Source organism: Equus quagga, chromosome 3 (genome assembly GCF_021613505.1).
Source record: "Equus quagga isolate Etosha38 chromosome 3, UCLA_HA_Equagga_1.0, whole genome shotgun sequence".
NCBI classification, from domain to species: domain Eukaryota; kingdom Metazoa; phylum Chordata; class Mammalia; order Perissodactyla; family Equidae; genus Equus; species Equus quagga.
The window spans coordinates 148,278,291-148,300,758 of record NC_060269.1 but is presented as its reverse complement, the minus strand read 5'-3'; the positions used below and the strand labels follow the sequence as shown (position 1 = coordinate 148,300,758).

Below are 22,468 nucleotides of genomic sequence, written 5' to 3'. Positions count from 1 at the left end.
TGTCGGTCCAAAGCTGGATCCCTACCTTATTAGCTGACAGTAAAACAATAACAACAACAATAATAGTAATGGTACGACCTCTGGCATCGGGGGAAGGTGCTAAATGCCTGGAACGTATGACGTGCTTCAGACACAGTCTGTCAGGGAATTTTTACATACCCAACGCGGGGGGTGGGGGGGGCGCCTTCCAATTCAGGCCCTTTGCCAGATGGGGCAAGACAGTGAGGCAGACTGCTGCTATGTGCCCCCAATTTGTTCACTCTCCCTGAGTCCACATCCTTGGGGGGTTAGACTCCTCTGACACTCACTCTGCACCTGGCCATGGGACTTAATTTGGCCAATGGGACACTAGCAAATGTGTCACAGGCAGAGACTTGACAAGAGTTTGCACGTTGGGACCTGCCCCTCTTCTTGCTCACTGGAACCCCAAGAATTCCACATGAAGAAGCCCGGGTCACCCTCTCAGAGGCAGAGACCATGTGGAGCAGAGGTGAGCTGGCCCTGCTGGGACCTGCTGAGACCAACCCACCTGCCAACAACCAAACACGTGCCGGAGACCATCCAAAGTCATCCAGCCACTGACCAGCCTGCAGCCCACCACAGACATATGGGAGAGTCTGGTGGAGATGGGTAGAGCTGGCCCAGATGAGAACCACCCACCAACCCACAGAACTGTAAGCTCGGCAAAATGGTTACTGCTTTAACCCATTATGTTTTGGGGTGTTTTTTTTTTTATGCAGCAAAACCTAACTGATACAGACAAGGTAATGAAATTAACCTGGGTAAGTGGCAGAACCCAGGTAGTCTGAATCCATAGCCCTCGGCTTTAACCACTTTACTGTCACACATCTCAGAGCCTCGCTGTTCTCATATGTAAAATGACAACAAAATAACAGCCTTTCAGTGTCAGTAGGACATCAAGGGAGATGAAACATATGTGCATCATTGGTCAATTATAAAACACTACATGAACATCAGACATTATTCTCACCAATTAGCACTCTGTCTATAGGCACCACCCTTCTGAATACCAAGACTAAGGAGTCATTTCATGCTGAGCTGGGTTATCACAAAGTCCTGAATTATTTCCCACCAGCACAGCGATGAAGGTGAGTGAGGTCTCTTCCTCCTTGACCTTTTTTTCGGGCCCCTCCCTCTCCCGCTCACCTCTCCCTTTGCCGTTCAGCTCACTCATAAAGCCTGGTGCCCTCAGCTTGTGAGAGATCCACAAGGAAGGGAATTAGCCTTTAACAAGCACGTACTGGGTTCCAGCAGCACTAGGCAGTTCATATTTTATAAACTTTACAGTTTGTATGTGGCTTCGTGGCAGCCTTAGCACAGCCCTTCAAAGTAGGTATTGTTATCTCCACTTCACAAATGGGGAAACTCAGGCTCCCAGTCACCAAGTAACTTGTCAAAAGTCAGTAACTAGCAAACGGCAAAGCAGGGGTTCAAACCCGGGAATTTCTAACCCTAAAGCTTGTGACCTGTCCACAAATGCCTAAAACTAATACTTCACAGACTTGCGTATTTAGAAAGCAAGCAAGTTTGTTTTGATGATGTATTTTGAGTCTCTGACTCTCACATCCCACAGCCAGAATCTGGCCACATCTCACCACGTCCACTGCCGCCATCTTGTCCCAGCCATGGCCACCTCTCCGGGACAGCTGGTCCCCTGACTCCACTCCTGCCCTCGCCTTACACTCTCCTGTCTGCAGAAGCAGGAGGAATCCTACTGAAACACAAACCAGCACATGCCACGTTCCTCTCAACCCTCCCCTGGCTTCCCATCACACTCAGCACAAAGCCACAGTCCTCATGAGGCTTATAAAATCTGCCCGATGTGATCTGACCCGCCCCTCTTCAACCTCGTCTGCATCCACTCTCCTCCGGCTCACAAGCTCCAGACACACTGGCGGCTCCTCACCAAGGACGCTTCTGCCTCAGGGTCATTGCACTCCTCTCTGCCAGGAACCCAATTCCTCTGGTACTCACTTCTTTCTCGCCCTCGGTTCATTCTGGTCTCTGCTCACACGTGTCCTCCTCCAAGCAGTCTGCCCTGACTGGCCTATCTAAAACGGCCCTCGCTGTCCTCTTGCCCTGCTTCATTTTCCTCCTGAGGCTTGTCTATGTATCTGTCCACCCACTAGAATGTAAGCTCCAGAGGTAGAGACTTGGGGGTTGTGTTCACCACTGTGTCCCCAGCGTGCATAACACCAGGCACAGCAGGTGCTCCATAAATGCCTGGCGAATAAATGAAAGAACGAACGAGTCAGAGGCCTACACAAGAAACATAACCCTTATAAAAACCCCCTGGAAACCACAGGTAACCTTGGAATGTGAATTTTATAGTGAAGATCATGCAGGTCTTTGGCGCTGACTTGGGTCTTTCCCACTCACTGTTCCTCAGTTAGGAGCCAGAGCATCACGAGTGGTCATCCCATGGGACGGCCCCACTTGATGCAGGGGTCCTGCATCCTTGGTCTTGGCCAACTCAATACCAGTAGGGGCCCAGACATGTAACAACTCCTAACACTCCTCACGTTTTGAAACACCCCCAGGACTGTGATACTGCCCCCTCCCACCACAGGAAGTCTCACCTCCATCCACGCCCATGATGAAGCGACCCACGATGAGCATTTCAAAGGTGCCTGCCTGGAGGGAACAGGCCATGAGCAACGCAGCGGAAATCGCAAACCCATTGTTGACCAGCAAAGTGTACTTCCTGGAAGAAAAGGAGAGGCTTGATGAGGACACCCCACCACGAGGCTGTCACCGGCCTGTCCATCCCAGGAGCAGGGGTCAGGCCCTTCAGAAGGGTCAGCAGAGCAAGATACAAGTACAGTGCAAAGAGCACTGGCCTAAGGGTCAGGAGCAGGGTCCAGACCCCCACTGTCCCCCCACTGTCACATTTGGCTATGTGACTCTGAGGAAGGCACTTCCCTCTGGGTTTACCACTGGGGTTGATTAGGTCACCTCCAAAGGTACTGTCAGCCCTGACAGTCTATGAATTCCCTGTTGCAGTATTTTATTTCATTGATTGTAACACTTTCATTTAAAATTTCTGAAGTCAAGATGTGTCTTACAATCCATGAGTCAGGGTCCAGGCAGGAAAATGGAAACCACTCTGGTTATTTTAACAGAGAGAATTTAACATAGGGAATTGGTTAAGCAGGTATGGGAGGAGTGAGATGTCTAAAAGGGGGACCTCTGAAGAGGGAGTGCTGCCAGTATGGTGCTAAAACCTCGGGGCCTCGGAAGGGAGACCCCAAGAGCTGGCTCAGGACTTCCAGGGTGGGCACTGGCTCCCTAGGATTGTTCCCTCCAGGGCACCAGGAGTCTAGTTCTGAGGAGTGGACACAAGCTGGGAACTGGAATCAACTGCCAAAGTCACCGCTGGGACTGGGAGGGAATTCAGGCAAACCAAGAGGTCCAAACTCCTTGTCCCTCTTCCCCCAGTCCCCCCTAGTGGCAAAGCGCAGATGAAGTGTGCAGGTTCCAGCCCCTGCCTCACAGGGCAGAGCACAGAAGGGGAATTGTGGAGCTGAGAGACAACAGCTTGGTGACCAGCACAGCATCCTAGGACTTGAGTGGGCAAGGGTTTTTCTTTCCTTCTTTCTCAGTGGTTCACATCACAAAGCTTCTTACACCCAGAGGCATCTTTGATTTGATGAACGACAGCACTGAGTGTGAGGCTGAACTGACCCCCTCAATCAAGGTCCGCCGATTCCTATGGCAGTAATTACTCTGAATTACTCTGTGCCAGGACTACTCTCACTGTTTATGAACAAATCCCTAGGACCTCATGGTTGAGAAGCAGGCCTTGCTCAGGGGCCTGGGGGCCTGCGCTCCCACACCAACTCTATCTTCCATAAGCCAGATGACTGGTACTTTCTCGCTCTGTGTTTTCCTTCCCCCATCTGCCAAATGATCATGACAACTCACATTTATGGAACTCCTGCCATATGACAGATGCCACTCTGAGTACTTGACATGAGTAGCTCATTTACTGCTCAAAATGACCCCATGAGGTGGGTATTACCATTATCCTTGTTTCATAGATAAGTTAACCAGGACACAGACAAATTAGAAGCTTGTTTTAGGTCATACAACCAGTGAGTCCAGGAGCTGAGGAAACATCTCAGCCTCTTGCTGGGTAAGTTTTTCCCTAAAGACTCAATGAGTTAACAGATCTTAAATTGTTTTATAAATGGAAAGGAGCTATGGATTTGAAAGGGGACTTTGTTATTACTTTTAGGAGTTAGATTTCCTAACTTCCAGGCCAGAGCTCTTCCGACTATTTCTGCCTGATCTCAAGATTCCCGTTAAATTTTTTTCCCTGTCCTACATCTTCTTGGAGAATCTCCAAGTTAATGACTGTTGCAGCTCAATGATGATGGTACAAAGACTGCCCAGTGCAACATCTCCTGTAACAGCAAACGACTGAAACAACCCTAGCACCCTTTAACAAGGAACTATTAAATAAATTATGATACACCTATATAGTGGTACATTATGCAGACATGAAAACAGACGTAGCTTTCTATATTCTGATATAGAAAGATCTCCCAGATATACTGGTAAGTGCAAAGAACAAGGTAGAGAACTTTGTGTAGCATATACAACAATTTGTGTGATAAAGAAATATATGTGTGTGTGTTTGTGTGCAGAGATCGGCACAAACCTTGGAAATGATACACAAAACGCTGATAACACTGCTTGCCTCCAGGAAGGGATCTGACCGGCCAGAGGACAGAAATGAAAAGGAAACTTCTGACTTTACATTCATTTGGTCCTTCCCGAAGTTAAGCCACATGACTGTATTAATTCTTAAAAAAAAATCCCACCTTCCAAAAAATAATTTAAATGAACGTCTTGATGGGAAAAAAATAATGATTTAGCAGAGACTAAAAACAAAAATTCCAATGTGGGCTAACTTCCCTTATTCCGAGGCAGACTCCAGATTCCGCAGATTCTCACAGACTCAGATTCAATAAAGATGAGCCTGAAGGTACTAATCTCTGTTATTGGTGGAACCTCAAAGTATGAAGACCATACCCTGCTCCCTGATGGCCTTTTCCCGTGGTCCTCTGAGCAACTGACGGGTCAGTCTTACGAGAAAGCAGGGCAATGGTGGGAAGGAGTGGTGGGGAGACCCAGACCTCACTGAGGAGCTTTCACTCGCATATCCACCAGGAAATATTTAGGGAGCGCTAGACAGCAGGTAGACCATCAGGAATATGAGCCATCTCTGTCTTCACCCTCATGGGCTTTACAATCTAGTTAGGGACACTGACGTCAAATAAATCGTCACACAAAAGTCATTTAGCATTTAGCACAATTTGTGGCTTCTAGAAGTAAAGATGTAGAGGCTATAAGAGCGTATAACTGGGCACTGTGCCTGTCATTTGCCTATCGGTCCTCTGATCCCTTCTCCTTTCTCTGCCCTGCTGTTTCGAAGGAAACTACACTTCCCAGCCTCCCCTGTTTCCAGCTTCCTGGTAGGACTGGCCAATGAGAGGCTTGATGTTAGTCTTGAGGGAGGGGAAGGGAGAAGCAGAGTATTTCCCTCCCTCTCCCTGTGCTCCTGTTGCAGGTGTGTCTCCTCCACTGCCACAGCCTTCTCTCTGTAGTCCCAGCCTGTACCGTGTGGCCCTGGCTTTTGGACCCCAGTAACGCCACCTCTCCCTTTTGACCTTCCATCCCACAGGTTGTAGCAGCTTGTCTGTAAAGCTGCCTTCTCACGACAAGCCAAAATATTCTCCCTGTAGCTCCATCTATAGGTCCCAGTTCTACCTCTCACTGACAATCCCTGTTGGTGTAGAGTCCGGTATAAGAGGAGTTTGTGGAGAGGCTGTAGGTGGGGTGAGGCGGGAGAGGAATCCTGTGGCCAGATTCGTAGGGTTGTTGGATGTTGGACAAAACAATATATTCTATAATTGTAGACAGTGAGCAACAAAAAGCTTGGTTAGAAGTCAGGCCTCAACCCCTATTCCTATACACTTTCTCCACTTCCTTACTACCGTTAAACTGGACATTTGATGCTAGGATGATATTAATGATAATCATAAAAATTGCAGTACTCAGTGGTTCTCAGCCTGGTTGCTCATCAGATTCACCAACAGCTCATAAAACTAGAGATTCTTGGGTCCATCCCTAGAGAATCCCAATCCTTGGTGCAGACTCGGTGAGAGCCCTTTGGTACAGCACTAGAAAGAGCACGGCTTTTACAGAAATTACCTCCTTTCATCTTTAATACCCGTAGCTGCCAGTGTTCGTGAAGTTGTCATTTCACAGAGGAGGAGGCAGACGCTCTTACCAGGTGAGGACCACCTCATCTCCCACCACCAAATTCACCCACCTCCCTGCGTTTGGGTGAAGTTGCCCCAATGTAAGGCGCATCAGTGAGGTCCCTGCTTGGACAGCCCAGCCACACACTAACGGAACAACTGTGGGCAGGTTTCTTACGCTCTCTGAGCCTTGGTCAACTCCACCTGTAAAGTGGCTATAATAACGTCTATCTTGTAAGACTCCTGTGAGAATCAGATGATTTACATAAAGTGCTTAGAATGGCACCTGGAATTGATTTGGATCCCCAGGAAATTAAAAAAGAAATAAAATAACACCCATGGTGATAGCAAACATTCACTGAGGGCTCACTCTGTGCCGGCATGGTTTGAAGTGCTTTATACTCACTGGACACCCTATGAGTTAGGTTAGCTCATTACCTTATTTCCTCCACGAGACAACAGAGGTAGACGTTAAGTTCGTGGCCAAGGTCACATGCTATTTAATGGGAGATCTAGCATTCCAGTAACCACAATACTAAGCTACCTGCAATGGTGGCCACCATATTCACTCATAGCCATTCATTCTCTCCATAATCATTCATTCATTCATTCAACCGACATTCCTTCACTCAACACATGTTTGAGTGTGCACTGGGTGCTGAACAGCATTCTAGGTTCTGGCATACAGCCATGAGCATGACAAAGTCCCTGCTCCTCTGCTCTTCTCAATAAACAAGGAAAAAGAAAACATCTGTAGTATGTCAGATGGCAACAGATGCTGTAGAGGAAACTGAAGCAGGGAAAGGGGTGTCATTTTACACACAGTGGCCGGAGAGGGCCTCCCTGAGAAGGTGACACAGACTTGAATGACAGTAGATGAGCCATATGGATATCGGGGAGCAGCGATCCTGGCAGAGAGGTACATAGAGCCAGACATGGGCTATTCCAGCAACACCAGTGAGGCCAGAGTGGCTGGAGGCACTGGAGGGCCAGAGAGCAAGCAGCAGAAGGTGAAGGTAGGGGGAAGAGGCAGGGGAGCTCGCAGAGGATCTTGTATGCCACCATGGCAACTGGGTTTCTACCCTGAGATGGGCAGCCGCTGGAATATTCCAAGGAGGGGAAAGGCATGGCCTGACTTATATTTTAACAAGTCCACTCAGCCCTCCGTGTTGACCACGGACTGTAGGGGTAAGCGTGGAAACAAGGAGACTGACTGGGAAGCTACTGCAAGAGCTCAGGCAAGTGCCGATGGAGCTGTGGACCCGGATGGTAGCAGCGGAGGTGGTGAGACGTGGTCAGATCCCAGTGTGTTTTGAAGCCATTTGATGGGATCCGTTGAGGGAGTGGACTGAGGTGGAGAGAATGAGAGGAGCCAAGGACGCGGCCAAGGGCTCCTGCCTGAGCTCCGGCACTGAACCCAACGGTGTATTCTGTGCTCTGCAGGGAACGTTAAAATCGCATTCAAGCCTGACTTGAAACATTGGCAACCAGGGCTGCACACCCTCCACGCAAGTTCATCATATTAATATATTCCTTCCCAAAATAACCTCCAGCCTGACAACATCCCAGTGAGGATGGAAACCTTATTTGCAAATAATTCGCAAAGCTGACTCACTAGGGTTGAGAGACGGGGTTTAATCATTGTCTCTGCTTTTTCCCAGGGATGAACATGGCAACAGAAACAAGGGGGATCAGCGCCATGGTTTCTGAGAGCAGAGCTCCAGCACCCCCTTGGAAATCCACCTGGGACACTGGATTCCTTGTTCTGAGCTTTTCCAGTGGTGTAGTATCTTCCCTGTGCAACCCAGAAGATCATCGGCTCTCGGCAGAAGGGGCCAAACGCAGGGAAGAGGGATAGGGTGATGAGGACAGCAGAAATCATGTCCTTTGAGAAATGGTCAAAGGCACTGGGGACATTTAGCCTGGACAAGAGAAGGCTCAGGGAAAGGGTGAGACCTGCCTGCGACAATTTTATGCTTTAATGTGATACACAGGACCAGGATCAATTAGTGGAAGATATGGGGAATACTACCCAGTTTGGATTTACAAAGTACTTTTCGTTGAGGCCTAGTAAAATGGGGAAGCTCTGGAAATACGGCTCCCACCACACGTCCTTCCAGCAATTCTTTAGACCGACCAAGTCTATAAGCCAAGATGGTACATTGCTTCTACCATCTGTCACCTTCCTTGTGTCCATCCATTTCTGCTTATCCAGCGTGAATTCCTTGTCCATCATTTTAAACATTCGAACACCCTCAATTCCTGGACTAAACCGCCTTCATTATATGTGCCTGGCAGAACCCCAACCCTGATTAGATCCTGGCTTGTCTTGCGCATGCACCACACAGCTCAGCTTGGCTGGAGAAAAACACACCACTGTGTTGACTGGTCTCACTTGAAATTCATGACCACCAATCTCAAGGGGTCTGTAGGGCTCCCTAGCAACCATTCTATAGTTTCCTGGCTCGTTAAGTCTCCGGCTCTCCTCAAGGACTATTTCATACATCTTCTCTCTCTTCAAATCCCTTTGTCCTCTTTCTCAGCTGACGGCCTTGCTTTCTGCTCCACTGAGAAAGCAGAAGCAATCAGAAGAGATCCTTCCAGTCTGAAGATACGTGTTCCCTCCACATGTGTCAATCTGCCTCCACTCTGCCTTCCCTCTTGCTCCTACGGACAGACTTTCCCCACTCTTAGCTGAGGCTAATCCCTCCCATTACCTACTTGTTCCCTGCCCCCTCACCTGCTCAAGGACATTGCTTCAGCAAGTTTCACCTCTTGCTCCTGACTGTCAGTTTTTCCCTCTCTGGTGGAACATCTCATTAACATGCTGGTGTAGCTCCCATCTTAAAAGAAAACAAAAAAATTCTCCTGATCCTACACCTGCCACGCCATTATCTCTGCTCGCCTTTAGAGTAAAACTCCTCAGAAATAGCCATCTACACTCATTGTCTCCAGTTTTTCTCTCCTTCTCTTAAACACACTCCAACGATTGTCTCCCCCATTGTGCCCTTGAAATGGCTCTTGTCCAGGAAACCAGAGACTTCCATGTTGCTAAATCCACCAGTCAGAGCTCAGCCCTTGTCTTCATTTCTCAGCAGTGTTGGCCATGGTTGATTACCACCTCCTTCTTTCACTCACCTTCCAGATCTCACTCAATGGTGGGTCTGCTCCAACCGTGTTGGCTGATCCTTAGCATCTTCCCAACCCTCTGAATATTGGAGGGCTCCCTCTCCCCTGAGCTCTAGACCCATAAAGCTAACTGCCTACTCGACATCTCCACTAGGAGGCTAACAGACAGTTCAAACCTAATATACCTAAAGCCGAGCTCCTAATATGCCCCTCCTCCTTCCCCGAGAACCCTGTTCTTCCCAAGGGCTTCCCTACCTCAAAATACGATACGATCCATGGGTTCTCAGGCCCCAAATTTCTCTCTCTCACTGCCCACATAATCCATCATTTTTTTTACTTCCAAAGCATGTCCAGAATTCAAACAATTCTCACTACTTCTTGCTGTGTCTTGTAACACACCTGGTGCAAACCATGTCATCTCTGGGTTATTGCTAGATGTTCCTAAGCAGCCTCCCCGGCTCCACGGATAACAGCAAGCCTTTCTAACGTAAGTCAGATCTGTTCTTAACACTCCAGTAACCTTCCATCTTGCTCAGAGTCAAAGCAAAAATCCCAACCCTGCCCACCAGGTCCTCAGGATCCGACCCCAGTGATCTCTACAGTTTCACTTTCTACCCATTGACTCAGCCCCAACCACACTGACTTCTGTCTTATCTTCTAAGAAGTTGAGTCTGTTCCTCCCCCAGGACCTTTGCACTTGCTCTTCCCTCTGCCTGGAGAGCTGTTACCCCAGGGACTTCATCAACTTTGCTCACCCCTGAGTCCTTGGCATATAGCAAGTGCTTGATCAGGTGTCCTAGCTGGTATCTCTCTGCCTCTCAGATCTCTGTTCCCATCCCCTAATCTGTGTGTATGGCTGATGGAGGATCCTAGCTGAACCTTCTCCAGAAGATTGACCTCCCTAGAAGACAGATCTGCCTCCACCAGGGCAGCCTGAAGCCAATAACTGACGAGTGGTAGGAGGCAGGTGCAGACCCCTGCCTCAGACAGGATAGCTCTGTGGTGGGATTCATGCTTCAGACTCCCCGTGGACCAGCCAAGGGCAGCCTGGACCTGAGAGCACCACGTGGGGTGGCTCTTTCCCCTTTTCTCTCTTCTTCCCTCACCTTAAAGGGGACGCTTGAAGAGCCGTCCCTCAACAACACACGCATATCCCAAGCCTGGTCTCAGGCTCTGCTTCTGGGGGACCCCACTTCCTAAGACCACTCCAACCTGAAAGAAGAGAGGGTCAGCAATCAGCGTATGCGTTCTACTGTGGACTGAACTGTGTCCCCAGATTCATATGTTGAAGCCCTAGCCCAGTGTGGCTGTATTTGGAGATAGGGCATTTAAGGAGGTGATAAAGGGTAAATGATGGCATAAGGGTGGGGCCCTAATCCAATAGGACTCGTGTCCTTACGAGAAGAAGGAGGGACACCAGGAGTGTCTTCATAGAGAGAAGCCATGTGAGGACACAGGGAGAAGATGGCCATCTGCCAGCCAAGGAGAGAGACCTCAGGAGCAACCAACCCTACTGACACCTTGATCTTGGTCTTCCAGCCTCCAGAACTGTAAGAGAAGAAATTTCTGCTGTTCAAGCCACCCAGTCTGTAGGAACTTTGTTATGGCGGCCCCAGCTGCCTAATACACGCTTGCCACATGCACTGTGGGCTCCTCCAGCAGACATCTAGAGAACTAACATTCTTTCCTACTTTAAAATAAAGACACATTTTAAAAGACTGAACTAGAAAAAGATGAGGAGAAAAATAATACTTTCGAGAACCTGCTATTTGACCGGCATGATGTACAGGACACTGGTTGTTGGTGCTCGTTCAATATCCATCCCCCTTCTAATGAGGGTCCCTCGAGCCTCCTCCAAGAAACACTCCTGCCCTCACTCACAGTGTGGGGGCTGGGGGTGGTCACGTCTGCCCCCACCGTGGCTCCAGGAATGGCACATGGTACCGTAATGTGAAAGTGCATTAGGATGTTCCTTATCAGGATTTCTCAGCTTTGGCACTATTAACACTTGGGGCTGGAACATTTTTTTGTTGTGGGAGGCTGTCCTGTGCATTGTAGGATGTTTAAACACATCCTTCGCCTCTACTAGATACCAGTAGTACCCTTTGTTGGGACAACCAGAAATGTCTCCAGACATTGTCAAATGTCCCCTGATGGGGCAAAACTGGCCCTGGCTGAGAAGCCCTGAGGGCATGCAACCTCACTCAAGAAAATGAGATCGAGGCCTGGGACTTGAACTAGAACCAATGGAAGAAGAAGTTCACGCTGGGGATGCTGAGCAAGAACAATGTCACCGTGAGCTGCTGGGGCCATCTTGCTCCCACATGGGGAGATGCCCTGAGCATGACGCCAACACAGAGCGAGGCAGAGCCGAGAGACGGAGAAGACAGATTTCATTACAATATCATACAAGCTATTGGATTCAACTGAGTTATATTTTAGTTATGTGAGTCAATTAATTCCCTTTTGGGCCTAAGCCAGTTTGATTTGGATTCCCGTCACAGGCATTCAAAGAGCCTTCCAAGTGACAGGAGACATTCTGTAAATATTCCCTCATTCAACCCCGTAGCTGCTTCTCAGGTGGGTTTGCTTATCTGAGCTTTACGGATTCAAAAATGAAGGCCCGTCCCAGCTGCCTCTTCCTGGATCTCTACTTCCCATCCACAGCGCTTCCCGCAGTCATAATGACTCGCAGGATGAATCGTTCAGGGCCTGCCCGCCTGCCAGAGCATCAGCCCTGGGCAGCAGGCGTTGCACTCTTGTTTGTCACTGACGGCCAAGCGCCAAAAACAGCGCCTGGCTCCTGGGAGGTGCTCGAAAATGTTTGCTGAATGGCTGGACATGGTTACATGGTTTGGCCTAGAATCTGACCCAGGATCTCATTTCAAAGCCCATGTGAGTGTCCCTCCCTGTAGTTTCTTACATAATTTCTCTGCTTTGCCCCAAAGGGAAGAACTAGATCCAATGGGAGGTGTAAAGAGGCCAATTTCAGTGAAATTTAAATGACATATTCACAATTGGCTCTGCCAAACGATGGAATGAGCCAGCTCAGGAAGAGCTAGTGATGACGGTGATGGGGATGACGATGATGATGCTCGCGAACTTAAGTTGGGTGCTGACTCTGAGTCAGTCTCCAAGATGAGCACTTTATATTCACCATCTCAGTTAATCTTCATGACAACCCTCAGACATGGCCTCTACTTTACCCGCATTTTACTGAACTAGGTGAAGCTCAGAGAGCTCGTGTAACTCACACATGGCCCCATGAATGGCGAGCATCAGAATCCAGAGTCAAAGCTGGGCCTGCAGCCAGCGTCCATGCACCAACATGGTCACTGTCCTGTCTCATGAGGGTTCTGTCACTAGAGCCATGTAAGCAGATGATAGGTGACCCCAAATGAGGGGTGGGGATTCAACCAGAATTCTCTATGGCCAGAATTCTGCAAGCCAGAGACTCTAGGAGACGAAGAACCTACATCCCTGAGACCAGATAATGGGGGTGGCTCATCTCCAGAGAAGGTTCCTGGCCCCTTCTGCTCCCCTGTCCTCACCCCTCTCCCAGATCACAGAGGAGTCCAACATGTCCCAGCCAGGATCAGCCCCACAGCTAGATGTGCCAGTGACCAGGCCCATCTGACTCCGAGGACCGTCTGCTCTACCCAAACTTCCCTCCCAGTCACACGTTTGAGCCCCTTGCATTGGACCCCAGCCCAGCCTCACACATTGAGCCCAGCCTCCACTTCCCCCTGAAAGCCCCCATGGGAGACGAACAACCAGGCCCCAGGAAGCAATTGTAATCACACCATGCGATGGGAAGAGCGCAGGCTTGTGGTCAGACAGACCCGGGTCTGAAATTCAGGTCAACTGCATTCTTTGCAGCCTTGGGCAAGTTGCTGGGCCTCTCAAGGCCTCAGATTCATCATTTGTTAAACAGGGGCAATGATACCAACGAGAGTTGCAACTAGTAAATGATACATCATATGTCAAGCAGGGTATGTAGCCCAAGATGAATAAACGGTAGCCTTCTTTAATTTTTGCTCCTTTTCCTCCCAACAGAGTTACTACTATTCAAGCTGAGACTTCACCCCAATTCAACTTTTACTCCAATAATGATGAAAAAAGGAATTGGCCACTGCTTGGGGCATAAGCACCACACCCTTTGGTCTAATCTCTCTCGTCCTAGGACTACTCGAAAATTCAGTATGTTTCAATGCATTTTCTCTTTTGCTTTCCTTTTGCTTTTTTTTTCCAAAGATTTTATTTTTTTTGCCTTTTTCTCCCCAAAGCCCCCCGGTACATAGTTGTATATTCTTCGTTGTGGGTCCTTCTAGTTGTGGCATGTGGGACGCTGCCTCAGCGTGGTTTGATGAGCAGTGTCATGTCCGCGCCCAGGATTCGAACCAACGAAACACTGGGCCGCCTGCAGCGGAGCACGCGAACTTAACCACTCGGCCACGGGGCCAGCCCCTTTCATTTTGCTTTTTTGCTGCCATGTTGTTGAGGGTAGTAAAGCCACTTTTATTGCCTTCATTTCACACGTGAGAAAAGCGCTGGTTGAGAGGTGAGGTGACAAAGTCCCAAGGCCCAAAGTGCTTGCTGGGCCATGGCATCCTGACCCCGATTCCAGCGTGCCTCTCCCCCTACCACGTGCTGGGGTTCAGAGCGTTCTGATAGGGCAGCCTTGGGTACAGGTGCCATGGCCAATGTAAGGCAGGTACACCTCACAGGCCACAGAACCTGAGGCCAGGGTGACTCCCTCTAACTGCAACAGCCAAGGGGACTAGGGTCAGAGCCCGGATTGGGCCAGAGGGTAAGCAACAATGCCTCAGAGACCCTGGCCAGTGGTGCCAAGCTGGGGCAGCCAGACACTTCCTGTTGTCAAACGGTCGTGGCTTTTACAGCTCCGCTGCCAGCAGGGCCCTGACTAGATCTAACTAACTAGTGGAAAGATCATGGGGCTTCGGCTGACACGTGTTGGTTCCAGCCCGAGCTCAGGCACCGTGTGAGCTGGCTGAGTTTGGCAGATGCCCTAACCTCTCTCAACTCCCATTCTCCATCTGTAGACCCCACAGAGTAGAGAGAATTAAACAAGAGAGTGTGTGTGAGTGCCTGGAGCATGGGGGACCTTAGAAAAGGGCAGCTTTCACAGCATTATGCAATAGTTGTGCTTCCCTGGTACTGAGTTCCCATTAGGCGCTGCCCTGCAAGTGGCCCTGGGGATAAGGAAAATATCACCACCTCGCCTACCTCACTGGGGTACCACAGACCCTCGTGAATACCACATGGATGTTTTCAGGATGGCTTCCTGCCCCAGCCTTCAGAAAGCCTGCTCTGAAACACCATCAGTTCTAATTTGCTCCTTGTTTGGGATGTGAGGCCAGCTGTAAAGAAATCGGTACAACCTTTCTTAACAGTGTGTCTGTAGCCCCAAGGTCTGGGGGGATTTCCTAGGGTCTGTTGAATCTCCTCTCCAATTCAAGTCAATGCAATATGGAGATCTGTTGAACACCCACTATGTATGGAAGTCAAGGTGATGAGGAGGAGGATGGTAAATAATATGGTAAATAATAATAGCTTTTATTTATTGAGCTAGTGCTAATGGGCCATACTCCTTCCTTCATTTTCTCTAGCCTTTAGAACGTTCCTGGCAAGGTAGGAAGAATTGTCTCCATTTTACAGATGAGGAAACTGAAGTTCAAGTACATTAAGTGACTTGGCCAAGGGCACACAGCTAGGAGGGAAAGACTCATGATTCAAGTTCAGACATGAATGCCACAGAGACTCTGCTTTTTCCACTAAAACCTCAGTATCTCCCAGAGGTTATGAGCAAGGATATAAAGAAAACATTTGGGGGAACCTACTGATAAATCAATCTGATCTGAGATGAGTCTATGCCAAAAATAAGCAAGGAATGAACCTCACGAGGTAAAGTGGATCTGATTGGAGAGAAAACAAACGGGAAATTTCAACACAAAGTTTTTGATACTCACTGCAGCCATATTTGTAATATAAGAGACTGGAAATAACCCAAATGTCTATCAAAAGGGAAGTGGTTAAATAAATTATCATCCAGTCATATAATGGAAGACAGTCGAAGCACCTGATTTTTTAAAGAGCAGAGCCCTATGTATTTACATGGAACAATCTCTAAGACACGGTGCTGACTGCTCCACTTGCCCCTACACTCAGATCCACCTCCTCCCTCCCTCCCCTGCTCCATGCCCAGGGACCTGGACCTCCTGGACTGCTTCAGTAAGGCTCCTGGTTTTTCTGGCTTCCACTTGGGTTTGACCAATGAGAGGCGCCAGCAGCAGATTGGGAGTGGGAAGAGAGAGAAGCTAGGGTGTTTCCTCCATGTTCCTTGCCTGTTTGGAATATAGGGTTCCGACGTAGCCCATTCCCTCTGCAACCTCAGCTCCTGCTCATCAGCCCACTGTCCACGGCTTCACTTTGCCTTGACCTCTAGTGCCCCATTTCCTCCCCTTGCCCTTCTGGCATTAAAATCTCTCCAGTTGAACCATCTGGATGGAATTCTGTTGCCTGCTGGGATCCTGACTATGATACAGACATATTATGAACATTATGGAGGAGGTCCCCACACAGAGTTGGCCCCCACTGACCTCCCAAGAACTCTTCCAATCAGCTTCACCATTAACGTCCCCACGAGTCCACCGATGGCGAATATGGACACGGTCACAGACCAGAGCAGAGTCAGAGTGTCCGGGTCTGTCGGATGGCCATGCCTTCTCTCCCACGACTCGTTGTAAAAGGCCTTGATGTACTGAAAACAAACAACAAACCATGTTAGTCCTTCTGTTCCATTCTGCGGCGTGAAGCCAGCCGGCAGAGAAACAAAATAGTTTTTATAGAGCACTTTCTTTATGCCAGGCACTTCGCTAAGTTCCATCTGAGCTTTACGTCATTGAACGCTTCTAACAAATTTTGTGGATGGGGGCCATTTTTACCTCATTTTGCAGTTAGGGAAACTGAAGCTCCGAGAGACAAAGTGACTTGCTCAGTGAAGTGGCAAAACTGGGAGACTGTTTAAGCACTTGATTTTCTAAAAAGCAGAGCCAGATGGATTTATGCGGAACAAACTCAGATCCAACTCTGAACATGGGATAACCATTATAGCCAGACTTCTCCAACTTTGGTGCACAGCAGTCACCCAGGAAATGTGTTAAAAATGCACACACCAAATGTAAGAGAAAATATTTGCCATCTTGGGTGGACAAAGATACAATACACACACACAAAAACCCACTAACCATAAAAGAATAATAAAGAAACACACACAAAAAGAATAAGAAAAACATTTGGATTTCATCAAAATTAAAGTGTTCTGCTCTTCAGAAGACACCATCCAAAAATGAAAAGACAAGCCACAGACTGCACTAACATATTTGCAACACATACAACTACAAAGGACTTGTACGCACAATATATAAAGAACTCTTCAATAAGAAGAAGATAAACAACCCAATTAAAAATGAATGAAAGACTTGAACAGACTCCGAAGAAAATTCACATGATCAGTAAGCTAATGACATGATGTTCAACATCGTTAGTCAACAAGGAAACGCAAATTAAAACCACAATGAGATACCCACTTCACACTCGCCAGATCTCCACTGCTGTCAATTCTGATTCAGGGGGTTTGAGATGGGGACAAGGCGATTCTGATGTGCACCAAAGACTGAGGTCATGGCACTAAGCTCCCCAAGAGAATTCCATCCCCAAGATGCTCAGCTATCCACCGCCCCCAATATGGGCCCACAGATCTCTCCATAGCCAGCATAGGACGTTGCAGAAGAAGCATAAGTTCAGGTTGCACAGATTTGGGCTTGAATCTCAGCATCGTGATTTGCTAATAATTTAAGCCAGCTGGACCTTGGCTTCCTCATCTGCAAAATGGGAATGATGACACTGACACTGCATGATGTTGTGAGAGTCAAACAGGAGCTTGGAGCGGTGCCCAGCACTTGGGTAGAGCTCACACAATCCCCAGGAGGCTAAAATTAACGAGTCTGCTAAGGTTAAGTAGTGATCGATCTGCAGGTTAATGGGGGGAGTTGAATTTGTCCAGCCATCTTAGAAAACAGTTTGGCATCATCTAGTAAAGTTGACGATGTCCCTAACCTACAACCCAGAAACTTCCATTTCTAAAAAATTCCTCTAAAAAACTCTTTCCCATCTGCACTACGATATAGCTACCCAAATGTCCATGGTAGCATTGCTCATTACAGCCCCAAACGGGAAACAACTCAGATGCCCACTGAGAGTAGAGGGAAAAGCACGTGCCAAGACTACACCGCAGAAGAAAGCTCGGCATGTCCACAGAAGTGAAGGAGGCCAGTGGCATGGGATGGGACCAGTAAGAGAAAGAACGGGCCACATGGAGTTGGAAGAGCAGGAAAGGGTGGGTCACATGGGGCCTGAGAGGTCATGGTAACGAGTTTGCTTGTTATTTGGATGTTTCAGATGCAGTAGGAAACCACTGGAGAGATTTAAGCAAAGGGAGGACATGTGTGGTTCGCCTTTTCACAAGACCCCTCTGGCTTCCGCGTGGCGAGGGCATTAGAGGGCAGCTGGAGAGCAGGCTGGCACCCTGCTGGGAGCCACTCCAGCAGTCCAAGATCACGGTGGCCTGGACCAAGCAGTGGAGATGAGCGGAGGAGATGGATTTGAGATGTTCTGAGAGTAGACGGGACAGGACTAACTGGGTTACTGGCTCCAGGTTTGGGGAGCGGGCGTGTTGGAGATGGCAAAAGAGGAACACAGCAGACGGCCAGGTTTCTGGCTTAAGCAAACAGGCTGATGGAGGAGATGAGGAAAGGAGGGTAGCACCCTCTCTCTGCGAGGTATTTACCCTCTTCCCATTTTCTCTCTCCTTCTGGCTCCATAACTACCTTGCTCATAGTAAGGAGTGAGGCCAGAATATATTATCGACAACTAGCACTATTCCTAATGATGATGAAGTTTCCATGCCTTAATATACAAGACGTTCTGATTTGTCATCATCCACTGATTCACTCAACAAACATGTGCTGAGTACTGGGACCTGAGCTGGACACAGACATAAACCAGACACGGCTCGGGATCCCGAAGATCTTCTAGTCCACTGGAGCTGATAATGTGTTGTACTGTTTAAGGATGCTTTTAGCTGCAAGCAACAGGATATCCCAACTCAAAACAGCTAAGCAACAAGGACACTTATTAGCTTATATAGATACAAACTCACAGGAGGGGTGAGCTTCAGGACTGTTCATCTGGTGTCTCAGTAGCATGGTAAAGAATCCAGGTGCTTCCTGTTGTTTCACTCTGCTTTCCACAGTTTTGCCCTCATCCTAAGGCAGCATCCACTCATACCTGTAGGATGGCTCCTACTGGCAGTTTTGGCCACGTGCTTTCCCACTCATGTAAGACTGGGAGAGTAGTCCTGGCTCTTAGAGATCTCATGATGTCAAGAAGAACTTTCCCAGAAGCCTCTAGAAAACCTCTCTTTATGTCCTATTGGCCATGGTTGGGCATAGGCACCTTAAGTAATTCAATCATTGGAGAGTGCGATAGAACCGTTGCCTGGACCTCTGGCCCTGAACTCCGTTTCTTATCTTCTCCTTACCTTAGTAAACAGCACCACCATTCTCCAGTTTCTCAGCCAAAACCCATGAATTCATCATTAACTCCTGCCGTCGATCCATGCCCCTCAATTAAACCATCCTGACTCATCCCTACCCTTTATAGGTTGAATTGTGTCCCCCAAAATTCATATGTTAAAGTCCTAACCCCCACTACCTCAGAATGTGACCTTATTTGGAGATAGGGTCTTTCCAGAGGTAATCAAGTTAAAATGAGGTCATTAGGATGGAAAATCCTTAATCCTTAATCCAATGCGGCTGGCGTCCTTATAAAAAGGGGAAATTTGGACACAGAGACATGCATAGAGGGAACATGATGTGAAGAGACACAGGCAGAGAAGGCAACTGTCTACAAGCCAGGGAGAGAAGCCTGGAGCAGATCCTCCCTCACAGCCGTCAGAAGGAACCAACCCTGCCAACACCATGATCTTGGACTTCTGGCCTCCAGAACTGTGAGAGAAGAAATTCCTATTGTTCAAGCCACCAACTCTGGTACTTTCTTGTGGCATCCTTAGCAAATTAATACTCTGCCCTACCTCCAAAATACTTCTCACCACGTCCACCTGTCAACCCTGTCCAGGCCACCCTCCCCTCTCACTGGGACTCCGTAACAGCCTACTGTCAGACTCACCAAGGTGCTCTGTGCAGCCCCTCTGAGTGGGTACCGTGCTGTCAGTGGCTGCACATTAAGCTAACATTGACCACTCAGTTTTCGTGTACTCCAGTGGCCATCTGTCATCATTTTGGCTACTCAGCATCAAAATCCCCCTTCCCATTTGGGAGAGCTTCTTGTCTCATGAGCCCTGTGGGAAACAGAGCCCACTCATCACTACAGAGGTAGACAATGCCAGACACCTGCTCTCCCAGCATCCTCTGCAACTAGGGACTGGACGTGTGACTGAGGCTCAACCAATCAGAGCCTGGACTTTGTATGACTGTGTGAGGCTAAGAAATGGGGCTGGAGCTCCGGCAGGATTGGGTTTGGGGGCAGCGGCTGTGGGAGCTGCGGCGTCCTACGCCAACAGTGCAGTAGACAGCAGTGGTGACTGCAGGGGACCCTCCAGGACCTGCTCTGGGTGTGCTGTGGGGTGTTATCCCAGGCTGCAGAGCTTCTGAGCCTGGCTCGCCAGTCTGCCCAGCAACCCTGCCAGCTGCTCACTATTTCTTCAACAATTTCTTTTTCAGCTTCAATCAGACAAAATTGTTGTTATTGTTTACAACTACTGAAACGCTACCAAAACATATAAATTATCTCATTTTATCCTCACGACAACCCTCGTGGGAGACACCCTCATTACAGACGAGGGAACCGAGAGTTACATAACTTGCCCACGGACACGTGGCTAATCTGTGGTGGAGGGAGATTGCGCAGGGTCTGCCTGACTTCAGAGCCTGTCGCAACAACCCATTAATGGACTCTTCATCTCACGCTGATGGCACGAAAGTTAAGCAGCTAAGTCCAATAGGACATTTATTGACTTAGAGGTCAATACCAATTAGGCCCTTGTTATGAGCTAGACACTCTGTCAGGCCCTGCAAGTGCCACAGCGACAAGCCTCAGGAGCACAGAGTGTAGGAGCAGAAACAGTGAGACAGTTGCTGAGCCAAAGGGATGGCGGGGCCACAGGAAGGCACGGGTGCAGGATGCCCGAGGGCTAGAGCAAGTATTTACAGCATTGAGACCCTTCCGAGAAGACGGCAGAAGGAATGCGTATCCAGAACTTCAAAGGCACCCCTCCTGCCACCCAATAATCAGGAGACCCCAAGGCAGAGAGGGTCATCCTTGGATGTGACCGTGGCCCCCACTGCAGTCCTGCACTGATTCAGGCAACGGTGGCCTTGCCGAGACCCACTCCAGACAGCCTCTCATCACCACGCTTGCAGCCACGACCAGTTTCCAGGAACTAAAGTACAGAAACCAAAAGGCTGCTGTTTGGGGACATTTTCTCTTTTCTCTTCTAGCCATTCAGGAGCCCGGTGGGAGACGGGGTGCCCTCCTATCGTGCATGCTAGGCATTGCTTTGGGAGCCTGTGCAGAGATTCCTTATTTCGATTTTGGGAAGCTGGAGGAGGGAAGCCTCGCAGAGAGGGGAGCAGGCTGAGACTCGCAGCATGGCCTGTGCCCCTGCAGAAACACGCTCCTCACACGGCCCCCGAAAGCTCATTTCAGAGTGACGCCTTTTGCGGTTAACTGTTTGTCTCCTTCAGGTGTGAATCAGCAAAGGCCTCCATGAAAGGCAGCCTGAAGGCCCCTGGGACAGCAGCAGCCAGATGATGAAGGCCGTTCAGCTAATTATTTGCATAAACCCTCAGTGAATTGAGATTTGTGGCTCTAATAAATGGGAACACCGACTTGTAGTGCGGGATACAGAGCAAGTACTTCAATGACTGTGTTTCAAATTGAGTTTCTGCTGTGGGTCAGTCAGCACATAATAATACAAAAGGTAACCCAGACATCATATTTACAGCATGCCATGCACTATTCTAAGACCTGGACACACGTGAGCTCATGTCATCCCCCCACAACCCTCTGAGTCAGGGACTGTGTTTCACCTTCTCTTTCAGGCAGATAAGGAACCTGGGGCACAGAGCTGTCAGGGGCTTTCCCAAGGTCACACCACTCCCAAGGACTCAAACCCAGGCAGCTGGGCTTCAGAGCCCATCTCTTAACCACTCTTCTATTCCTACTCTTAGTGTAGAAACTATAAAACTGATTGTATCCACACCTTGGTTGCACGTTGAAAAGCTGGATTAGGGAAGAAGAGACACGGAATGAAGATTGGTTGACTGCTAAGCCTCGACCAGACATCTGTATCCCGTGTCTCAGCTAACCCGTGCAGCCAGCCGGTGAAGTTTCCTTAAGAGCAGAGAACTCTGGAGGTGAGAAATGCATCTGGAAGCCATCCAGAATGTTGTGGAACTCCAGAGCCTGCTCACGATGACAGTGTCTGTGCTCTCCTCTTCCTGGCCACACTGCCAGGTCACATTTCTCAGTGCCTTGCATCAGGGTGGGGTCATACGACTACTTCAGGCCAAGGCAGTGTGCGCAGAAGTGATGTGTGTCACCTCCACGGAGGGATTCAGCCTTTGTGTTCCTTCTCCTCACTCACTCCCTTTTTTTGCAGGCTGGTCATTCACAGGGGAACCAGCAGAGCCCTCTGAAGCCCTAAGGAAGGGTGGAGCCACTCAGCTGAAGGAGCCCGGGCCCCTGAGCGACTGCACGGAGCAGAGCACCCCCACTCACCTGCTCTGGATGGCGACAGGAATGGGAGACGAACTCGCATTGTGTTAAGGCCCTGAGATATAGGGGCTGTTGGTTATAGCAGCTCATTGACCCTAACGCAGTCAACCTGCCTGCAGAGCCCCTGCCATGGCAATCTCTGCGACACAAGGCTGCCTGGAGGAGGAAAG

At 49.0% G+C, this 22,468-nt stretch overlaps 1 protein-coding gene across 2 annotated transcripts in view; it reads right to left on the bottom strand.

The window, feature by feature from the left end:
• Nucleotides 1-22,468, bottom strand: part of SLC2A9 (solute carrier family 2 member 9) — a 224,152-nt gene that overhangs the window by 142,941 nt on the left and 58,743 nt on the right. For both annotated transcript variants that reach the window (XM_046655690.1, XM_046655689.1), the window contains 2 exons: nucleotides 16,040-16,200; nucleotides 2,601-2,725 (listed from right to left, as the gene is read on the bottom strand). In XM_046655690.1, the coding sequence (XP_046511646.1) occupies nucleotides 2,601-2,725; nucleotides 16,040-16,200 (286 nt within the window). The remainder of the gene's footprint in view (nucleotides 1-2,600; nucleotides 2,726-16,039; nucleotides 16,201-22,468) is intronic.